This window comes from Aedes albopictus, chromosome 3, assembly GCF_035046485.1.
Source record: "Aedes albopictus strain Foshan chromosome 3, AalbF5, whole genome shotgun sequence".
Taxonomy (NCBI): domain Eukaryota; kingdom Metazoa; phylum Arthropoda; class Insecta; order Diptera; family Culicidae; genus Aedes; species Aedes albopictus.
The window spans coordinates 94,394,612-94,413,182 of record NC_085138.1 but is presented as its reverse complement, the minus strand read 5'-3'; the positions used below and the strand labels follow the sequence as shown (position 1 = coordinate 94,413,182).

Here is an 18,571-nt window from a genome sequence, read left to right as displayed (position 1 = left end):
AATAATTTTTGATTTCGTTAGAATTAGGGATTCTTTTGGGATATATCAGACCAGATGTACACTCGTTACAGAATATCCGTTAAATGAGGTATTTTTTTAATACACTGAGAGTAATATTCATCAGGATTTATATTTGAATTTTCCAAAAACCTTTTTTTGTTCAGCCCATAAACAAAATCTCATTCAAATTGAAAAATATCGAGTCAAAAACGTCAATTTTTCCGTATTTTGGGCTGGAAATACTCTATGGCCAAAATATGAGGCAGGCAAAAACTGATGTTTCTGCCCTAATTTATTAAAAACTTTTCACGAAATCAAATTTTACATTACTTAAATTGTTTATATCACTGAAAGGTAAATTGATCAAACGACCTGATGAACGAATGATTGAAATTAAATTATCGAATGACTTTTTCATTGTCAAGTTCACTCAGCATTTCGATAATATATTCATGTTTAAAATTCTTTAGCGCTGCCATCCGTCTGGTCCACGCCGCTAAATTCCCATGCCAAATGACACATTGGCAGCATTACACAGTCAAAAGTGCCGTCGAAGAATTTCCAGACGACGGACGACGACGGCTTTTAACTGAAAAAGGAATTGAAAATTGAATCCACACCGGTTGGTTGTGAAACGATTGATGACAAACCTGACCTGCATTAGAAATGAGCAATTCAAGCGAGAAGAAGTTGCCCTTCCTAATAAAAAAACATCATTTCAAATTCCAGATTCACAATGCACTCCCGGCTGTTGATGCTGCTATGGCGAAGGAAAATGCTGCTGCTGACTTCGACGCTTCTTTTTCTGCTAGCGCTCTGGTTCTGGGGATTCCTCTACACGACGCATGTGAGCGATAGCGGTGGCAAAATAGTGTCGGTAAAAGAATTGGTGATGGGTTCCGGTGGAAACCCGGCTGGTGGCAGTAGTGGAGCACATCATGAAAGTCTTCTCCAGCGGTTGGGTTTCTACGATGATGCGTCGTTGGACGATGGGCAAGCGGATGGTGCCGGTGCTGGAGGGGTTAAGTTCGTAAGGCCGACGGGGAGCACAGTGAATAGAATAAGAGGTAGGTACACTAAAATCTCTTTTTATGCAGGTTATTTTTATGCACTTTGAATTTATGCAACTTTTTATGGCTGTGCCTTTTTTATGTTGTGACGGTCACAATGGTATCGGCGACAAGGTGACGTTTACACGGGATCGCAAAGGGAGGTTATGGAGGCGTTCCAAGGGATCCCAGGGGGTTTCAGGGGCGTTTCAAGATGGTTCCAATGGGTTGAAGAAGTACCAGGAAATCTCAAAGGTGTTTCAGGCGTCCCCAGCGGATTTCAGAGGGGTGCCTGTAGGTCTTCCAGGGGGATTCAGAGGTCTTCAAGAGGGTCCGATGGGATTTCAGTGGCGTTTCAGGAGGGCGGGATCCAGGTGGCCTCAGGGGCGCTTCAAGGGGTCTTAGAGGCGTTATAGGGGCATTGCATGGAGTACCCGAAGATTTCAGGAACGTTTGAAGGGTGTCCCAGGGGGGCCTCAGGAGCATTTAAAGTGGTCTCAGGTGACGGTTCCAGTGGGTTCCAGGGGATTCTAGGGGGTCACAGGACCACTTCAAAGTGTCTCAGGTTCCAGGGACTTCAAAGACATCAAGGGTTTCAGAGAGGCTTAGGGGCGTTTCCAGGGGATACCATTAGAGCTCAGATGCTGTTCCAGGGTATCCCAGGGTGTTATGGGGATGCACCAGAGGCATTTAAGTAGAGTCAGGGTTCTCTCTGTGGATTTCAGGGGCAGTGCTTTAAACGTCATGACCATGTTGCATACTATCGTCACACACTACATTTATGCTGCCTTCGATGCTTGAATGTCGTTAGCCATGAATGTAGCATATGGCTCCATGATTGTAACACGAATCAAGATGATCGGAGTACAAAATGACAGTTTTGCAATGTAGACCTGGAGTTCCGTGGTTTCGAAATCTGCGAAAGAAACATGCGGATAACTCGAGCTAGAGGGTTTCAGGAGCGTTACATGGGTTCTGGGTGGTTTAAGGGGGATTTTAGAGGCATTCCAAAAAGCTTCAGAGCATTTTCAGCGGGTTGCAGAGACGTTACTTGCCTATGATCGCCTATCAATCCCATATTTGCTGGCTTTCCTATTCATATGGGACAGTTATGCGATCATAGGCAGTTCGGAGGCTCTGAGGTGCGTTACATGGGATCCGAGGGGGCTTATGGGGGATTTCAGAGGCATTCCAAGAAGCTTCAGAGCATTTTCGGGGGATTTCAGAAACGTTACCGATGCCTTACACAAGGCCCTCCGTATGCGTTTCAAGGCGGGGGTTAAAGGGGGATTACAGTGGCATTCCAAGAAGCTTCAAAGTATTTTCGGGGGTTTTGAGGGCCTAATGTGCGTTACATGGGGCCCGAGGGGGTTTAAGGGGGATTTCAAAGACATTCCAAGAAGCTTCAGAGCATTATCGATGGATTTCAAAAACGTTACGGAGGCGTTAAATAGGCGTTTTTGGGGGATTCAGAGAGTCTAGGGTGCATTACATGGGATCCGATGGGGTTTAAGGGAGATTTCAGAGGCATTTCAAGTAGCTTCAATTGCAGCGGGTATCAGAGACAATACGGAGGCGTTACATCGGCGTTTTAGGGAGTTTCAAGGGTCTAAGGTGCGTTACATGGGGTCCGAGGGGAATTTCAGAGACATTCCAAGAAGCTTCAGAACATTTTCGGTGGATTTCTGAGACGTTATAGAGTCGCTACATAGATGTTTCGGGGTTTATAGGGCCTTAGGTGTGTTACATGGGGTCCGAGGGGGTTTAAGGGGTATTTCGGAGGCATTTCAAAAAGTTTCAGAGCATTTGCGGCGGATTTCAGAGCCGTTTCAGAGGCGTTTTTGGAGATTTCTTAACCCCCAGTAGTGCCCCTATATTGTCCCCGAAACCGTAAGCCAATTTCAAATTGGCGTAGGATATCGGGTTCAATGAGCCAGGTCCGAAAATATCCATATGACATGAGTCTTTTTCATTTATTAGACGTGGGTCATAACTATTTAGTTGGGAGCCACTGACTTTTGTTCCACTGCTCAATTGGTGGTTATAACACTCGGAACGCACAATTCGAAAATCTTTGTCTCCGCTTCTTCACACTTCAGATTCCTTAGCTATACGTATGACCCATTCGCACTTTTCGGAATCACAGGTATTTCATTAGTTCACTCAATTTGCCAATCCACTACGATTTTTGTCGTGATTCAAAAATATGTCGCAGTCACCCACGAATGTTTCATCTGGGCATGCGTGAATGTTTTTGTTGCATGATAGTTGCACGATTATCATACAAACTACGGATTTCGACAGTACATTTTAAATCGCTGTTCAAGGGCATTCAGGGGGTGTCAGTGGTGTATCATGGGAGGCTCCAGGGGGCCTCAGGAACCCTTCAAAGAGTCACAGGGGATACCAGGGGACTATCAGAAGGGCTCGTTTCAAGGGGCTTCAAAGGCATTTCAGGGGGTACCATGTGTTTTCAGAGGTGTTAAAGGTGGGTCTTGATACCCTCTGAGAAAACCCTTAGACGCCCTGAAACGCCCCTGAGACCTCATGGTACCTCCTGAAACCCCCTGGAACAACCTTGAAACCCCTGGTACCCTCTAGATACGCCCTTGAGATACCCCCTGAATTCCCATTAAAGGCCCCAGAGACCTTCTGGAATCTCCCTAGAAACCCCTGAGAATCTTTGAAGTTTTCCAAAACCCCACCGTAAGACTCATGAGACCCCATGAAACGCTTCTGAGACCCCTTGAAGCATCCCTGAGACACCCTGAAACATCCCAGGGATCCCCTGCAACCCCACGGATACTTAATGAAACTGAGGAGTTCTCAGTCCTCAAGCATCCTGAGATCCCTGGAGCCCCCTGTACCTCCTGAAGCCCTCTAAAACGGCCCAGAGATACACTTGAGTTCTCTGGGTACCCCTTGAACCTCTTTGAGGCCCTCTAGTAACCCCCTGAGATCCCCTGAGGTCCAGTGAGACTGCCTGAAATGCTCTTGAGACCCCCAGAAACTCCATGAAACGACTCTGAGACCACATGGTTCCTCCTGAAACTCCATGGGACCCCTTGAATCACCACTGATATCTCCTGGTACCCCACTGAAATGCCCCTTTAACTCTCTGGAACTTCCCTGGGAGCTTCTGGGAAGCGCCCTGAGACCAACTGGAAGCCTCCAGAAATGCACTGAAACTCCTCGAAACTCGAAAACTCCCATGAGACTCATAAAGCGATCCTGAGGTCCTCCTGAGGAACCTCCTAAAACCACCTGAGAGGACCCTGAGACTCAATTAAACGCCCCTGAGTAACCCTGAAACCTCCGTTAACGCCCATGAAACTCTCTGAAATGCCCCTGAGACACTTTTATTCGTCCCTGAGGCCTCGTGGAACTGCCTGAGATTATTTAAAGTGCTCTCTCTCTCTCTTCTTGGCGTAACGTCCTCACTGGGACAAAGCCTGCTTCTCAGCTTAGTGTTCTATGAGCACTTCCACAGTTATTAACTGAGAGCTTCCTCTGCCAATGACCATTTTGCATGTGTATATCGTGTGGCAGGCACGAAGATACTCTATGCCCAAGGAAGTCAAGGAAATTTCCTTTACGAAAAGATCCTGGACCGACCGGGAATCGAACCCGTCACCCTCAGCATGGTCATGCTGAATACCCGTGCGTTTACCGCCTCGGCTATATGGGCTCGTGTGGCCCCAAACTTCTCGAGATAGTCCTGAGATCCCCTTGAACGCCCTTGAGCCTGCCTGGTATTGCCTGAAAGGCCCCTGAGATTATTTTAGAAATCTCTAGAGAAATTCTTAAAGAAAATCTTGCATTGGAAGATTTTTTGGGAGGAATATTTGAAGGATTCCTGGAGTTACATCCTCCTCTTGACGTCTCTAGAGTGCACTAGCTTCTTTCCATAATTTCTAACTTCTTGGGGCTTTCGGCTCAACTTGCCTGCTTATTCCATGGTTGACTGGCTTCTTCTTGGTATCTCCATAACCTCCAGTGTTTTTGCATTATTCTGTTAATAACTGCAGCATTTTCTAACTCACTTATTATACTGAATCACTGGCCACTTCAGCCTTGATCTAGTTCAGATTTCCATCAATTCCTTTATTTCCGTGTTAAGGCTTCGTTGCCACGAGCACCTGGCATTGTCTTTGCTGTGATGCCACCATACCTGTAACATCAAACGCAGGCATTGGTTGATGAAAGCGTCTAAATTCTAAAATATTGTTTGTAAATCTTTCTTATCATCATAAGGTATAATTATAAGTGATTCATCATAGAATGTGTTTCTTTCCAGGTAAATTCATCGACGGTTGGGAAAGCATTCTGCAAGACCGCGATGGCAAGCCAAGTAACTCCAAACAAGAACAAGCTAAGCGAAAGTCTGCCGAAGAGCTCCGGATAGCTGTGGAAAAACAGAACCACTACGAACACGAACTGAAAAAGATGGGCGTTCCGGTAATAGCCGGAATCGGTCCCGGAGGTCATCCACCTCCCGTACAGCGGCTGGTTCATCTGGATCTAAAAGGGGCACCGCCGAAGGTTTCCTACCTGAAGAGACTCATGCCAATCATGAAGACCTTGGGAGCCACTGGAATTTTGCTGGAGTACGAAGACATGTTTCCGTACAGTGGAGTGCTCTCTTCAATATCCGCGAAGAACGCGTACAGCAAGGACGATATCTTAGAGATCCTGAAGACGGCCTTCAGTTTGGGACTCAACGTCATTCCTCTGGTACAAACATTCGGGCATTTGGAGTTTGTACTGAAGTTGCAGGAGTTTCAGCATCTTCGAGAGGTAGAGGACGCCCCTCAAGCACTGTGTCCAAGCCAAAATGCTTCAATGGTTTTCTTGGAGGAAATGCTTGACCAAGTGATTGAGTTCCATACGCCCTCGCAAAACATGAATCTTTTACACAAAGAAGACATAGAAAAGCTAACCCCCAAACTGACGCATATCCACATTGGCTGTGACGAGGTGTTCCAGATAGCGCAATGCAATCGATGCAGGAATCGCCAAAAGGATCTGCTCTTCTTGGATCACATCTACAATGTGGCCACGATGATCCGCAAGAAATGGCCTCACCTGAAGATCATCATCTGGGATGATATGTTGCGACACATGTCTATCGACACGCTGCAAACCTCCGGCATCGGTAAACTCGTCGAGCCCATGATCTGGGTCTACGCCGAGGACATCTACAAGTTCATCCAGTCTTCCACGTGGGACAAGTACGCCAATGTCTTCACTACAGCTTGGGCCGCATCGGCCTTTAAAGGAGCCCATGGAGAAGCTCTCATACTTCCACCGATTCGTCGTCATCTGGAAAACACACTTCGATGGCTGGCTGTGATGCAAGGTGAAGGAACACGATTCACCAATGGTATCCAGGGTCTAGCTCTGACCGGATGGCAGCGGTACGATCACTTTGCCATCCTCTGTGAACTGCTTCCGAGCGCTCTTCCATCTCTGGCCGTGTGCCTATCAACGGCTTCACGAGGATACTTCGACGTTAACCCGAAAACCAATCCCGTACTGAGTAGCTTGACCTGCCCGGAACCCACGAGCGAACGGCACGCGTGGGTTGAACTGCACAAAGATTCCGTGTTGTCCACCTTCTCGCGGTGTATGTTTCCGGGCAGCGTAATCTACCGGTTCATGCTCCGACTCATGACGTTGATGACCGAGGCCAAGGAGTACATCGACGAGGTGAAGAACAAACGCGGTTGGCTAACGGAGTACAACATTAGGCACAACTTCTCGGTGGGGACACGTGTGGATGACCTTCTCGGAGAGGACTACCATCTGCTGAACTCCATCACCAACCTGGCGAGGAACGCCGCCTCGACGTTGGCCGATGTCTACGATCACGTGAGTATACTAGCTACAGAGAACTTATCTCACACATGTAACCGCAACTCCGTCTTCGTTTCAGTGGACATCCGGAGAGTTCATCGAGCAGCGCATCTTCCCGATAATGGCCGAGCTAAAAAATCTGGAACGCATTGGGGAATCTCTGAAAAAGCGGAAAACGTGGCCCCAGCGTCCACTGCCATACGTCAAACCGTTCGACGCACTAGGAATTGACGAGAAAACCTAGCTGCAGGAGTACGTCAAGATTCCGCTGAGGCACTAGAGGGTGCATTCCGGCGAGAATCTGGACGGTAGCGTAATGTGATGATGATAACGATGATCAGTTTTTTAATGATTTAGGGTGTGATTTAGAGAGACGATAGTGTTCTACATATTTGTAGTTTAAACTAAAAGGTTCGAGTAGGTACACTTAGAAACGAGAAAAACGGTTGTAGAAAAACAAATGCGAAAATATGTAGAACTGTGTGTTTGGGGTTGTTGCACTTGGGAGATCTCAGCAGATATAAAGAGTCATTTCCTACACACTTTGCATTCCTCCAGTAGTTTGTCTGGATGTCGGAAATTTTCACTTTCAAATTCCATGGGAGTTTCAGCAGGATTTAGAAGGGTTCCCGGAGGTTCAGAGAGCTTCCAAAGGGAGGTTTCAGGGGTGTTTCAGAGGTGTAACAAGGCTTTTAAGGGAACCATCCTCTATGGGATTTCCGTTGGATTAATGAAGAGGAGTTTCAAAGCGCTGGAAGGGGTTCTACAAGGTTTCAGGAGGCTTTCAAAAAGGTTCCAGGGACTCTTTCAGTGGCGTTTTAATGCGTACCTACTACCTAGGCATTTCAGGAGGTTTTAGGGTGCCTTCAAAAGAGAAAGTTTCAAAGGGATTTCAAGGCGTTTCAAGGCATTGCATGTGATTTCACACGTCTGAAAACATCTGAAAACCTCTGAATCCTCTGAATTTCCCTGACGACCTCCGAAGCCCCCTGGAAACCTTCATCACGCCCTTGAAATTCCCTGAAACGCTCCTTGAAACCCTTGAAATCTAATGAGACTCCTGGTACGCCCTTGAAACCTTATGAAACCCCCTGAAATGCCTCTGAAACTCGTTGAAATCCCCTTAACTCCTCTGGGACGCGTCTGCAACCCTCTGAAATATCCTGGGGGAAGTTTTAACCCCCTGAAGACCTCGGTAACGCTCCTGGAACCCTTCTGAAAGCCCTTCAAACCCTCTGGAACGTCATTGACACTCCTGAAACTCCCTACCCATGTAACATTTTGATGGCCAATTAGTCTTGTAGAGGTTTTCGTAACCGTCATATAACCTAATACCTTTTATTTTAGTTTTGTGATAGCATAGCATAGCATAGCATAGCATGAATAATTGCACAAATCTTAGATGGAGTTGCAAAGTCGAATATTTCCATTGACATTGCTGATGTCGCTACTATCTACAATGTCATAGATTCACTCAGCTCCACACACCTGGCCAAGTCCTTGCAGGCATTTATAAATCCCTTCATCAACTTAGAAAGAGCCCAAAACTGAAGCATCTTCCAATAGATGAAAGGATGTTGAAAATAGCGAATTTTCAACTTATATGCAGTAATAAAGTAAATATACTGAAGTAAAATTATTTATCTACCTTTTATTTTAGTTTTGTGATGGTCATAAAAACCTCGTCTAGTCTGGGTAAGACCCCCTGGAACACTTCTGTAAGCAATCTATGCTTGCTCTCCCGGAAATCCAAAAGAAATAGTAGAAGAAATTCCGAGGGAAATTTTCTCAGAAAATTCCTGGAAGAATCACTAAAAAGTATCACAGGGGGCATTTCAAACGAAGAGTGGAGAAGCGCTGACAGGAATCAGTGGAAAAAAGTCATTAAAAATCCCGATGTAAATGTCGGGAGGAGAAATGCCTGGAGGAATCTCCTAGATAAATCCCGAAAGGAATCCGGTCAGATATCCCGGAAATAATCCTTAGAGGAGTTCCTGGAAAAATCCAGGGATTTATCGATGCAGAACCTCCTGGAGAATTCTCGAACGGAGTTCTTGTAGAAGGTCCGGGAGAAATCTTCAGAGGGTTTTAGGGAGTAATATCTAAAGGAATCCCCGGAGCAATCACTGGAGGAATTGTGAGAGCATTCCCTGGAAAAACCGAGAGGGATTCTTGGAGAAATCACTGGAGGATTCCCGGAACAAATCCTTTGAGGCTCGAGACAAATCCTGAGGGACATCTTTTTCACATGTAGAACTTTAGTTATATACTTTGATCCTAGGTTCCTAGGTGAAAAACATGTGTTCAACCGTTTTAAGAGCTCCACCTGTTTCAAGAATTTACCATGACATTCTTAAAATTTCGTTTTAGAGACGAACCAGTCAAGGGCTGAAAGTCTCTTTAATAATACAATAATGAATCAATCAATTAAAATTTCGGGAAATTTAGAGTTTCAGCAAAATGTTGTACAAGTGACTGCAACGTTAAATCAGATTTCTATGTTTCTTGATGTATACCTCTGAAAATCTACTAGAAAAGCCAGAAAAACCTCAACCAATGCAACTATGATTTTTTTTTGGCAAATTCAGTAAGGCGAGAACAAATTTCATTTTGCTTTTTTGTCTGAAATGGGGCATAGTATTTGCCCATTTTTGAAAAAAAATATGAAAATGAATTCTGATTCCAGACCTATGTAAGTGCACAAATGATAGATACAGGGGATGGCCAAAATGTTTGGGATAGGCAACTTTTTTTCTCCCACAAAAAAATTCAACATGCTGTAACTTTTCATAGAGTGCATCAAAAAATCGCAAATTTTGACTGTTTATCAACCTGTTATATGTGCATGATTGGTACAAAATTGGGCTCGATTGAATAATTTTTCGCGAAGTTAGAACCGTTCGGGTAAAACACTATTTTTTAGACAACTCATTTTTGAGCTGTCATATCTCGGAAACCAGTGAACCGAATTGAATGAATTTTTTAACGTTTATGAACAATATATTGATACTTATCACAACGTTATAAAATGTAATATTTTCTCACGACGAATTAAGTTATACCGGGTTGAAATTTTTACCCATATAGAGGAAAATAAGTTAAATTTACAATACCATACAAAAATTGCTAAATGTGTTCTTTCTTCAATCTAGATAGGCTCTAATATATCTGATTAGAGATAACTTGAGAACAGAAGTGGAAAATCTTTGGACATCAACACTAAAATTTATTGACATTGACGTAAAAAAATTACCTTTTTTCGAGAAAAATCCAAAAAGTGCCAATCCATGATAACTTTTTGCAACGTTCAAAAACTATCTATGTTTTAATAGTTTGTGAAGCATTTGTATATTGTTAGTGTACGTTCAAAATTTCATTCAATTCGGTTCATTGGTTTCCGAGATATGACAGCTCAAAAATGAGTTGTCTAAAAAATAGTGTTTCACCCGAACGGTTATAACTTTGCGAAAGTTTAATCAATCGAGCACAAATTTGTACCAGTGATGCACATATAACAGGTTGATAAACAGTCAAAATTTGAGATTTTTTGATGCACTCTACGAAAAGTTATAGCATGTTGATTTTTTTTTTTGAGAGAAAAAAAGTTCCTATCAGGCTTGGTATTGGTCATGAACTTCACAAGCATGCTACGGTTTGACTCGAATCATGCGTCGCTATTGAACGCGAAGTAAGCAAACAAAGATCACATAGGCAAAGCACATTTTCGCGATTTAGAAACCATGGGCAACCGTCATGATTTGCTTTATTACTTGACCTTCAATTAATCTGACCATCGGCTGTTTGACCATCGTTGAAGAAGACTGCAGTGGCAGTACATTTTTGATTTATTGAATTGAAATGGACTTATTCAAAGGTTCGTTCCTCAATATTATTAGCTAGCCAGTCTGCATATTTATACAAGTTATCTTGCTCTTTCAGATGAAGTACGAATTTGGATGGCTCCAGGGCTTAAAAAATGTTTCTTTCCTGAGCAGAAGAGAATAATACAGAGGATAATACAACTTACGAAGAGTCTTTTAGTCAGGCATTGAAAAAGCTCGGCTCACGAGCAAAACTCAGCCAATTTCATGCCAACTTGATGCTCATCAGAAAGATAGGCCTTGAGTGTTCAAGTTCATTGAACTAGGCCGCTCATCAGTTAAATGAGCATTGAGCACCGCAGCTCACTGTACCTAAACTAGCTGAGCTTGGATTTATTATAGAAAAAATGTCACATTTTCGACCGCATTTTTCGTGTATGAAACCTTTACCAATATAAATAACTGTTGTATTTCGATGTTTCTCTTATTCTGAGTAGCCTTTTACAGGCTAAGGTTGGGCCAGGACCGTCTCCAAAGGGCTCAAGATAGTAATGATGCATTTTGACACTTCCTCCCTCATCGTATCCTTTTTTCCCAATCCTAATACATGGTTCGTAGTAAAATAAGAGGGTCCCCCTCCATCTCAAAATACTACGTCACTAATTGATGGTCCCACTCGGTCCGTAGTCAGTGTCGAGCTGTCAAACTATTATTCCTCGGATCGTAGTGTCCTAATCTACAAACATAATGCGGTCTCGTTCGTGGACCATCGATTGCGTCAACAAAGGAAAAGCCACCCAAGCCACTTTCGTAGCAATACGCCATCGCCCAATCAAGCGGCACCGCCACCATTGAAGTGTGCGAATACCAATCCACTAGACCAGTCAATAAGAACTTCACAGTTTTCCATCCGTTTTTTTTGGCGTAGCCCCTCCGGATTACCCATCAACATGCCGGCCCTGTGACTGACTGTGTCAAACGTTCCATACTTCTGACGCTGAGTTTTTTATCCGGAAGTCGTGGTTTATCCGCTGGTTCAATTGAGCAGTTTCTCAGCCTCAGTTAGTATCAACTTCTACAAATTCAGGTCATGACAGAAGTGACTGCATGAAAAAAGTGATGGTTTGCTATGATTTTCGACTGGCACATAATCGACCAAGAAGAAAGGCGTCGTCAAGCAAACTCTAGCTCATTGTTTATTGCAGAAGTGAGCGATGCATTCCTCCGATAACATACGTTCTCTGGAGTTTCAACGATGGTTGAGTAGCCTTGCATACTCATCACCTGCATTGAAGCCGCGTTTTCCAAATGATTCGTTTTTGCCATGTAAATAAAAGATGATTTTTACCAAATTCAAATTCAATAAATTTCGCTCGACTTTTGAACCGACTTCAATCGTACACAAATTAAGCAACATTACACCGTTTTCTTCCACTGATGCCAATTTTTGCGATTGACTTTACAACAAACGGGCGTCCTTCAATTTCAACCATACTCCTGCTTTTCCCATAAAGGGCTATGTTTATTACCAGGCCTGGCCCCGGTAAAATATTTTTTTAACAATATTTGTAGTGGAAGATGATATTTTACCATCTACCAGACGACCATTTTAAAAACTGCATTCCCGGTGAGAACTGGTGTTTGACTGCTTCTACCTAGCTAATTAGTTACTGTATCTAAATACCTATCCTGAGGAAATGCCGATGCAGAAGGTGTCTCGTATCAAAAAATGACCTTTGGCGTCGACTTAGTTTTGCTAGAGCCCAGGCTAGAGTCCGCTTAGCGAGTTCGCAAGAAAACGTCCACTCAAATAAAACCATACGAAAGAAATTCATCTATGCTGGATGGTAAGCATACTGTGGAAAACCCCTCACGACCGTCATTTCACTGTCAGTGAAGGTCGTTTTTCCTAAAACGTTCAGTCGTTTTCTCTATGGTAACTGAACGTCGTCGTCCAATGCATGCTCGCTACACAACAAGCTCTCGAGCAACGTACTTGATGATTTCATGAGCCTATTGCGATTGCACTATACTGAAGACGCCAAACTGGTATTCGTTATTTGAACATGACCACTAACGGTGATTAATCCCAAGCCTGGTTCCTATCCCAAACATTTTGGCCATCCCCTGTATATGTGTCTGAATGTTAATCTCGGTCACTAAGTGCTTTAGACCCGCGTTACAGATGTTCCGGGGAATCGAAGCCGGGGTAAATTTTTGAATATGATTCACCATGGGGCTCCTCAAACTTCGTGGCTTTAACATCACTCTGAGCTGTTTTTGCATTATCTGAAATGTGTAATTTTGACCAGATGAACAAACACCATTTTCCGACATACAGATTCCAAGAATTTCTTCATACTCACTAACAGCTGCGCTATTAAATCCTTCGGAAAATTTAATGATTGTTCTAGATTTGCTTTGGGAACTGCCCAAAATTTCTCCGAATATTCTGTAAAACTATCCTTTATTAACTCTGGTGAAAATTGTTACAAAGCAAGTAAAAGTTCCTCCAGTGTTTCGGGAAATTTCATAAATTTCTTCAAAAAAATATGCTCCAAACGATTTTTTTCAGAAATTTTGCAACATTTTCAGGATTTAAAAAAAAAAATCTGAAAGCAAACACCCAGATAAGGGGGAAACTAATGTATTCGTCAAATAAATTCATCAGGAATTTGCGTCTTAATTCATTAAAATCTCTAGAATTTGAAATATTAATAAAATTTGGAAAAGGAACATAAAACATTTTTTTTTCTAGAATATCCATCAGACGTATAATGTCCTTCTTCTTCTTCTTCTTTTTCTTCTTGTTTTTCTTGTAATAACGCTTCACCTGGAATAAAGCCTGCTATTTGAGAAATTCCAAAACGATTTTCTAAAGGAAATCTTGGGGAAATTCCTGGAGGGATTCAAGGAGGAATTCTTGAAAAATTCCTGCAGGGATTCCAGGAATCCTTCAGAAATTATTGCCGGAATTCCTCCACAAATGTCAGCTGTGATTCTTTCAGTAATTTCTTCATAATTTTCTACTGTGGGGACTTCTACAAGGATTCCTCCAGAAATTATACTTGTAATTTCTCAGTAATTGCTGCCGGGAACCCACTAGAGTTTGCTTTAGGAATGTTTGCTGGAACTGCTTCAGGGCTACTGGCATTTGTTCAGAAAGTGCTGGATGAATCCACGATGTATTCTTGCTGCGATTCCACAGTCAATTTGTGCTGGTAATCCTCCTTTTTGAAAGCTCCCTAGAGCAATTGTCCGGCAAGGATTTCTGGAAAATCCTATCAAGAATTGCTGAAAAAATCCTACTAGGCATTCGTGTTGGCATTCCAAGAGAAATTCCCAAAGGAATCCTTGGAGAAAATATCTCTGAAAAATGACGAATTCTTGAGGAATTTCTCGAGGGATCCCAGGAATCCTGCAGAACCTTTTGCTGGAATTCCTCCACAAATAGCTGCTATGATTGTTTCAGTAATTTCTTTGAAATTTCCAGCTGTGATTCCTTCAGGAATTCCTACAAAAATTCCTCCAAAAATTCTTCTTGGAATTTTCCCAGTGATCTCTGCTGGAAACCCACTAGCGATATTTTTGGGAATTATTGCTGGGATTTTTTCAGGGCTGCTGCTGAGATTTAGTGAGAAATTTCTGGATGAATTCACCATGGAGACTTGCTGGAATTTCTCAGTCAATTCCAAATGTGAAACAACAATTGTTGGATGACAATGCTTGAGAAATCCCTGCAAGAGTTCCTGGAAAATCCTACTTCATGTAGAAATCTAAGCAGGAATTTGTGCTGGTATTCCAAGAGAAATTTCCAAACGATCCGTTTGGGACACCTCTGTAGTAGTCCTAACATGAATTTGTAGAAGAAGCTCATCATGAATTCTTGGAGAAATTTCAAGAGGATTTTTCGGAAACTTTCTCCAGGAATCCCCCTTGGCATTCTTCCAAGAGTGTCTAAAAAAATATCTGGGATTCCCCCTAGCAATTCTTCATGGATTCTCCCAGCGATTCCTGCTGTAATATCTTTATGGATTTCTCCACAAATTCATGCAGAGATTTTTTTTTCAGGGATCCCATCAGAATTACTTCAGTGATTCTTCCAGGAATTTCTGTAAGTACATCTACTGGAAATCCTCTTAAGATTTCTTTGGGAGTTTGTGTAGCAATTGATCCAGGAAATCATTATGGGAATGCTTTTGGAGGTGTTGCTAGTATTCCAACAGACATCATTACTGTACTATGGATGAACAAACTGCTCTTAGGCTTGATTTTAAAAATTTTATCTTAATAAGCTGTTATTCAGCTATCATTGTTACTTTGAGTAGTAGTTCTAAAGCAATCCCGACTAGAAAATTATATCAAGTTTGTATCATATTGTGTTATGATGTTATAATATTTTTCTCTAACTTATTATGTTATAAACTAGCTGCAGGATGATGTTAAAATAACTTAAATTGTAACAAAAAGTACACTGGTCTAATCAAGATTATAACCTATTTTGTTATAATCATATCAAAATTATAACAAAATGTGATATGAATTGTAGCCTCAGGATTGCTGGTTTCTATCATAATTTGATATAACTTTGTTACAATATTTCTCAAATGTCGAAGATTAAAACTAAATTATAATACAATGAGTTATGAAACAACATTTATAACACAATGTGATAAAATTAAGTGATAGTATTTTAAAACACCAAGAATGTTGAACATGTTTATATCACAATGAGTTATAAATATCATGATTTGTTATGATTATGTTCCATTTTTGTTACAATTTCCTAGTCGGGATCTCACCAAGAATTTAAAAAAAAATCAAGAGAATTTTCAGTATAAATATTAAAAAGAATGCATGAAAATGCATGAATTCCAGAAGAAATCTTTGAACGAATTTCTGGAGCAATCCAGGGATTAAGGGGATTTAAGAAAACCTGGAATCCCAGAAAAAAAAACTTCTAAAGATATAATCCCATAGGAATTTCCCTGAATCTGGAGGATTGCATGGAGATATCCCTTAAGCTCTGGAAGATTCCCTGCAGATATTGTATGGAGGACTCGTACCAGAAATGTCTGCAGCAATCCCAGCTGTAGTCCTGGAGCAAACGCTCAAAGAAATTCTAAAAAAAAATCAATAAAGAGGATTTTCAGTACAAATAGGTATCAAGAGAAATTCATGGAAGAATCCCTAGAGGAGTTCCTGAGGAAATCTTTGTATGAATTTCAGGAGAACTTCAGGAATTGCTAAAAGAAGACCATCAAGTGTACCTGCCCGGGTAGAGGTGAAGTACTGACGATCAAAACGTGATATTGGTTTGATTGATATAATTGATAAAAGATCTGAATATAATATCAGAAAAATATTCCTGGAACATCTGAACAATATCAAAATGTGATATTTCAAGATCAAACGAATAGCTTGCTGCTATTGGTTCGATCTTACAAGATCTAAATATGATCTGATGATGATTTCCCAGGAGTAAATTTTAGATACAATTTTTAGATCTTTTATCTCTTATATCAATCAAACCAATATCACATTTTGATCTCAATATCATAATGTATTATTATCGAGCTCTTTTCCTCTACCCGGGTGGAGGAATCCCAACAAAAACTTCTAGAGGTAATTCCAGAGAAATTCCTATACTGCAGTTCTACGCATAGTTGTCCCATGTTATAAGGGAATTCCATGTAACATGGGACAATTGTGCTTAGAACGGCAGTACAGAAGAAATCTTTGAACGAATTTCTGGAGCAACCTAAAGATTGAGAGGATTTAAGAAAACCTGAAGGAATCCCAGCAACAACTTCTAGAGAGATAATCCGATAGGAATTTCCAGATGAATCGTTTTAAAATTTCCTGGAGAAACTTCAGTAGTTGTTAGAGGAATCATTTGAATTCCCCTGTAGAAACCACAGGCGGAATCCCGCAGGCATTGAAACCTCTCTGTAGAAATTACAGAAAGTTCTGCAAGAATCCCAGCGGGAATTCATAGATGAATGTCTGCAAAAACTCTTGGAAAATCTGCAGGCTTTGAAGGAATCCGTGTAGAAATATCTTCAAGAGTCACAAGAAGAGTTTATCGATCAAATCCAGCAGGTATTTATTACTGGAAGATTCCCTGCAGATATTGTATGGGAAACTAAAAAAAATCCTGGAGGATTTCTACAAGAAATGCTTGAAAGAACCCCAGTAATAGTCCTTGAGCAATCCCTGCAAGAATCACTAAAAAATTTATAGGAATTTATGGAAGAACAAAAGAAATTTGTGAAGGAATTTTTAGAAAAAAAAAATCTTTGGATGAATTTCTGGAGAAATCCCAGGAAAATCTTTTAGATATAATCACAGAGGAGTTTCTAGATGAATCGTTGAAAAAAAAGCATCCACAGAGGAATTTCTGGAAAAACTCTTGAAGAAGCCGTGGAAGAATGCTAAAAGGAATACTTGGAGATATCCACGGAAAAATGCCCTGAGAAGTCACAAGAAGTATTCCTGGATGAGTTCCAGCAGGTAATTAATCTTGACTAAGAGCAATTCCTGAACGAATTCTGGAAATATCCTTGAAAGAAACACAGAAGGAGCTTCAAGTGGACCCCCTGGAGGAATTTCTGGAACAATGCCAGCAGGAGAAAACTTTGAAAAAAATCTTTTGAAATTCATCCAGATATGGGATTCTTCTAGATGTTCCTGCTAGGATTGCTCCAAGGATTCCTATACAAATTCTTCCTGTGCTTCCTCCAAAAAATTTCCAAAAAACTCCCTTGTCATATTTGGCCAAATTCAAAAAAAAAGTTCTTCGACAAAACATTTCCATCGAATGGTAAATCCTGCAGAAATAAGGGAAAGACATAAATGCACAGATAAACATTAGGTTTACAATAATTGTAAGGAACACGACTAAAGACTAATTTAAGAAAAAAAATATCCAGAGGGAATTGTTGTGTTTCAATCTACGTTAAGTTTACAAAAGTTCACAAAAATTGAAGTTTTATGTATTCTTGATCGAACCCCAGTGCAATACGTCTCATCACGCAGTTACATCCAACAGGTATAAGCCAAATTCTAGTATCACCTTCATTAACTAGGTATCGTTGAAAAAAAAAACACAAAACGTTTCGGTAAAAAACAAGACTGAAATTCTAAAACATGTGTTATAAATGTTACAGAACCTAACTCCATAAACGACGAACCGAATGCAAATCTTTGTCTATACACTTCATGAAATAAAACAAACGTTGCAGTAGTCTACCATCTAACTGTTTAACTGTTTTAATTTTATTGTTACAATCATAATTGTACTACCATTAATACCACATAAATAATGTTCCTTATCATTCGAATACTGCTGCTTCACGAACCCTGACGTGCGGAATCACCTACCCACCCCTTCACAAACACCCCTTAGATCATCCCCCCATCGACCATCTCCAACACAATATCCGTCATCTTCCGCCGGCACAACTCATTCGGAGGTACGTTCAACTCCGGCGGCGTCGGTGCCGTTTCCGATCCGCTTACATACAAATCGGGAGCCTCCTCCGACGAACAGGTACTGATGGGAAGCATGTCCATTGCCGTTCCCAGTCCGAACGGGGCACAGCTTCGAAACTCGTCCTGAATTTGGCGCAGCAGATCAGCCTCGTCGGTGCAGTAGTCCTGCAGAGATCCCAGCACTTTGAGGGACTTCACCAACTGCTGGTGGTAGATGGAGAGCCACGTCTGCAGGTTGGCCTTCCGTAGTGCGGACTCGGTAAAGCAGTAGATCAGGTAAGCTAGGTCCAGCGCGAGTGAACCGTGGCGGATCAGCTGGAAGTCCAAGAAACATATCTGAAAGGGTGGAAA

At 41.8% G+C, this 18,571-nt stretch overlaps 2 protein-coding genes across 5 annotated transcripts in view; one reads left to right on the top strand and one right to left on the bottom strand.

The window, feature by feature from the left end:
• Positions 1 to 17,985, top strand: part of LOC109621941 (hexosaminidase D) — a 53,121-nt gene extending 35,136 nt beyond the window's left edge. For 3 of the 4 annotated variants that reach the window (XM_062860844.1, XM_062860843.1, XM_020076146.3), the window contains 3 exons: positions 730 to 1,067; positions 5,347 to 6,920; positions 6,985 to 17,985. In XM_062860844.1, coding sequence (XP_062716828.1) covers positions 737 to 1,067; positions 5,347 to 6,920; positions 6,985 to 7,149 — 2,070 coding nt within the window. In that variant the 5' untranslated portion in view covers positions 730 to 736 and the 3' untranslated portion in view covers positions 7,150 to 17,985. The remainder of the gene's footprint in view (positions 1 to 729; positions 1,068 to 5,346; positions 6,921 to 6,984) is intronic. The other variant, XR_009999455.1, reaches the window with a different exon arrangement.
• The window catches only part of LOC109411644 (uncharacterized), an 18,818-nt gene continuing 18,217 nt past the window's right edge, over positions 17,971 to 18,571 (bottom strand). Inside the window, exon 3 of the mRNA XM_062860845.1 lies at positions 17,971 to 18,556. Coding sequence (XP_062716829.1) covers positions 18,131 to 18,556 — 426 coding nt within the window. The 3' untranslated portion in view covers positions 17,971 to 18,130. The remainder of the gene's footprint in view (positions 18,557 to 18,571) is intronic.